The sequence below is a fragment of the Nanorana parkeri genome, unplaced genomic scaffold, assembly GCF_000935625.1.
Source record: "Nanorana parkeri isolate BGI_ZX_2015 unplaced genomic scaffold, ASM93562v1 scaffold1087, whole genome shotgun sequence".
In the NCBI taxonomy this organism is placed as follows: domain Eukaryota; kingdom Metazoa; phylum Chordata; class Amphibia; order Anura; family Dicroglossidae; genus Nanorana; species Nanorana parkeri.
In genome coordinates, this window is record NW_017307355.1 from 382,818 (window position 1) to 387,027 (window position 4,210).

Genomic DNA, 4,210 nt, shown 5'->3' on the forward strand with positions numbered 1-4,210 from the left:
TTCGGAATTCCGTGGACAAGAAGAAAAAAAAAAGTGGGGGGTCACGTGACCACATACAACTCCTCCCGGTCATCTTTACACATCTTATATCCGCAGTCCAGCATTTGCGACCACTCCCACGATTTCGTTTTCCGCTCCCGGGGCGGCAGCAGAAAAGCCACGCTGGTGGCCACCATCATGTGCCACAGGCTGTGGGTGTAGTAGTAGTTGGCGTTGGTCTCGGCGAAGACGTAGACTGAAATGGCCGTCAGGGCCAAGGCTACTCCGGGTATGAGGAAGAAGACCCAACGCTGCCAGCTTGGGGGGTAACAGTGGCGACGCCGGACTCCCCTCCATGTCTGAAATGCAAAAAAGAAGAAGGATTTTCAGCAGCGAGTTGGCGGTGGGGCAGCCAGTTTCTGTACTGCGGTAATATGAATGCCTGCTTATAATGCAATTCGCGCAATTCTACTGGAAAATAGAGTGGCCAAGGCCGAGTCAATTTATTTCCGGTTTGTTCATTAGGGAAAGACTTGGGGGGGGGGTTATTCACAAAGGAGCCGAAGGATCCAGCCATAGCTTCGGCTGATCCTTCGGCTCTCTGCGGCTGCCGGAGCCCTTCGGTTTGACTGCTTTACGGGCTATTCACTGTAGCCTGTACAGCAGCCGAAGGCGGCTCAAAAGACTCTATGGACTTTATTTTGGTTGGAAGCCTGCTCCTCCCACTGCGTTCTGGGTTCCTCCCACCAACCCCACATCAGTACTCTATGCTGTAGTGTCATAGCGGTCAGCAGGAGGAACCACGAGGCACAGCAGGGCACCCAGAAGTGTCTGATGCAGAAGCTTCTTTGGGCAGGGTTACATTCTGCGATAGTGCCAAGATTGACAGGGAGAACCGGTCAATATTCACCGTTTGCTTTTACAGACTGCTTACGCTTTCCTTTTTTTAAAGAAGTAACATAATCGCTTTTAAAAGTAAAATAAAAAAGGAAAAAAAAAGGGGAGAAAAGATATTAAAGAAAAACAGGAAAAAAGTAATGGTTTAAAAAAAAAAAAAAAATATGACGGAAAGGAACATTAAAAGACAACACAGGAATACAAAAGAAAACCCTTTTGGCTGGTGACTTGTTGCCCTTACCCACACGATGATCAGGATTATCAGAGCGAACAGACACGGCCCCAACATGTTCCAAATTCCTCGCCGATCGAGTTGCATAGACATTGCGATCACCAGCGATCCCAACATAAACAGCACCTGAAACAGGAAGAGCGCATTGAGAAACAATACACAAAAAGCATAATGTTGTATAGACCTATTAAAGGACCCCCCGACATGGGAAAGATATGGGGGGCTGCCACTGCCGACTCCCCCTTCTGAAAATGCTTTTGGCCCTCCTAATTCAACAACTGCTGAGTTAGTGACCCAGAACAAGCTTTCAGAACTGAAATCGCTTACTCCAATATCACTGCACACTGGGAGCTTCTCACAATGTGCATTGGAAGCTTCAGAAAGTCAAATGGAGCCCGCCTCATTTCCTGGCTGGCGGACATTGAGCATCATCTATCGCTTTCCTCCCCAGCCTGACTGGTCCCTGACCCTGACCTTTTATTTATGGAATCATGGAGGCTCAGCATCAATTGTGGGCGTTACCTAGGGCAGTCTGCATGCAAATTAAGTCTACCTAAGAACACCGACTCCTCCAGACCGACACCTGACCATCAAGGCATTTTTAAATTTGCATAACTCCTCCCAAGAGCTAGCCTACTGCGCACACCAGGACTTACAGCTCTTGAGGAGTACTATGGCTGGTGGGAGGGGCCCCTCCCCCCAGCCACGATCTGCCTGCATTGCACAGAGAAGTAGAGACCAAGTGATGACATCACAGAGTCTAAAATAAGATATGTAAATGTTTTTTTCAGTAGCACGTTGATGAGGAGGGAGGGAAGAACCAGGGAAGGCAAAATATAAGCATATTAATCTTCAGCTTTAGCACAATATAGTACATTAGACCAATGAAAGGCCCACACATTTATTACTGCGTATGCCCCCTGACTGCATTACAGTGATAACAAGGAAAGCTTCAATTGGGCTTTAAAAATATCCCACCCCAAAATTCACAACCATTATCTCTTTATCTCGTACACACAAAGAGCAGCCGCTGAGAACATTCATACGCTACTTACGTATTTAACCGGCTTCTTCAGCCTGCACATACACAGGATGGTCACCCAGATGGCGACGACAGAGCCGAAGAAGTCGCAGAACTGCAGCGTGTCGTAGTCCATGATGCACATGACGGTCACTCCGGGCTGATCGCAGGCGTGATAGAACTAAAAAGAGCAAAGTGGTAAAGTGAATGATCAGAGGTGGTTGTGGCAGGACGGACAGATGCCTGGGGCGCAACTAAGGCGGCGGTGCAATCTCACATTTGAATAAAAACTGCTTGTGAGGTCTCTATATCTCTGACAATTAAACAACACCTTTCACAATATAAAGTGAACTCTACTGTTGCTAGGAAGAAACCCCCCCACAAAAAAAGACCTGCGGGACACATTGCAAATACTGTACATATATGGGAAGCATTCTACCTGCCACAGGATTTGTGTTTCAGTTCATCCAGTCCTAAGATTTACACAGCTGCCTTACACAGCACAGCCAGGGAGATGACACCATTTACAGTTAGAGAAGAACTCTGGGTAAAGATGTTGTTAACCCTTCCAGTGGGGCTACCTGCAAGGGTTAAGTGCCCGTTTTAACAAAGTTATACTCGCCCGATCCTGGGAGCCGACTGGCTGTCACAGCGCTCCCTCCTGCCTGTCACCTCCTCCGCTGCAACGTGGCGTCCTCGCATCCTATACACAGTGTTTAGAACGTGATGACTCAGGGGCCTTAGACCGCTGCAGTGGAGGGGGAAAAAGGCTCCAGTGATCGGTAAGAGCAAGTCAGCTTGGAGGATCATGCGAGTATAACTTTTAGATTTTTGACCCTAGGCAAAAAAGAGCATGTACCCCTTGCAGTGAGGAGGTAGCCCCACTGCAAGGGTTAATACCCGGAGTTCTGCTTTAAGTGCGGTCATCTCTCGTCCCCAATCTTCTGACTGGATGAAGCAGCAACAGTAGACTATGAGATGGTTCCTCTACTCGCTCTGCTCTCCCCACCTATCAGCATGCTCCTGGTCAACATAAATGCATGTAGCACCCTTGACTGGCTCCCAGCCCTGTCCTTCCCTCTCCCAGTCTGAATGCTGCTGCACAGGGCAAGTCAAAATCTGGTACTTACATGGTATATAAATTAAATGATTTATTAATGAACACAGAGCTGCATTCATTTGTGTTTTATATCTGCCATTTAAAAAGGATAACATCATATTACTATACTGCCTGGAAAGGTGTAAGACGTTGATAGGACAGGCAGATGTGGGGCGAGCAGCAGAAGCAGGAAAATTAATGTCATACCGTAGAGAAAAACATGGTGTAGGCGTAGACCGCGGCCTCTACGAAATAGAAGTGGTAAACGGCGACTACAATGGTGGGCACAAACAGTAGATTGCTGAGCGTCAGCAGCATTGTGGCGGTCAACTGCTGTGCCACGGACAGAGCGTTCCGGTCATCTGTGCAGCTCCAGCCGGCCCAGCCTTGAGGAAAAACAAAAATCACAGATTGAGGAAATCGCTTCTTTTCACAAGAGCCGAGGTGTTCATCGCTAAAACGCTTTACCTTGTCGTCATAAAGCACATAGCGCCATCTTATTCCAAAGCTCTTATATACAACATCAGAGGCAAAAGTTAAATGCCCTGCTCATTACAAATTACAGTCCAATAGTGAACATGAGCAATGAGATCCTCCTAATTAGAGATCATCGTCTAACAGTAAACCGGAAGAATGAGGCCTTCCTAATTAGAACTTATTACCTCGAACAGTGAACAGGAATTATGAGACTCTTCTAACTAGAGCTTATAATCTAACAGTAAATAGGAGGTACCAGACTCTTCTAATTAGAGCTTATAATCTAACAGTAAATAGGAGGTACCAGACTCTTCTAATTAGAGCTTATAATCTAACAGTAAATAGGAGGTACCAGACTCTTCTAATTAGAGCTTATAATCTAACAGTAAATAGGAGGTACCAGACTCTTCTAATTAGAGCTTATAATCTAACAGTAAATAGGAGGTACCAGACTCTTCTAATTAGAGCTTATAATCTAACAGTAAATAGGAGGTACCAGACTCTT

The 4,210-nt window shown here is 46.4% G+C and overlaps 1 protein-coding gene across 1 annotated transcript in view; it reads right to left on the minus strand.

The window, feature by feature from the left end:
* TMEM8A (transmembrane protein 8A) overlaps window positions 1-4,210 on the minus strand; it is a 45,638-nt gene continuing 41,428 nt past the window's right edge. Inside the window, exons 10-13 of the mRNA XM_018567728.1 lie at window positions 3,436-3,614; window positions 2,164-2,310; window positions 1,118-1,234; window positions 1-338 (exon numbers count right to left, since the gene is read on the minus strand). Coding sequence (XP_018423230.1) covers window positions 42-338; window positions 1,118-1,234; window positions 2,164-2,310; window positions 3,436-3,614 — 740 coding nt within the window. The 3' untranslated portion in view covers window positions 1-41. The remainder of the gene's footprint in view (window positions 339-1,117; window positions 1,235-2,163; window positions 2,311-3,435; window positions 3,615-4,210) is intronic.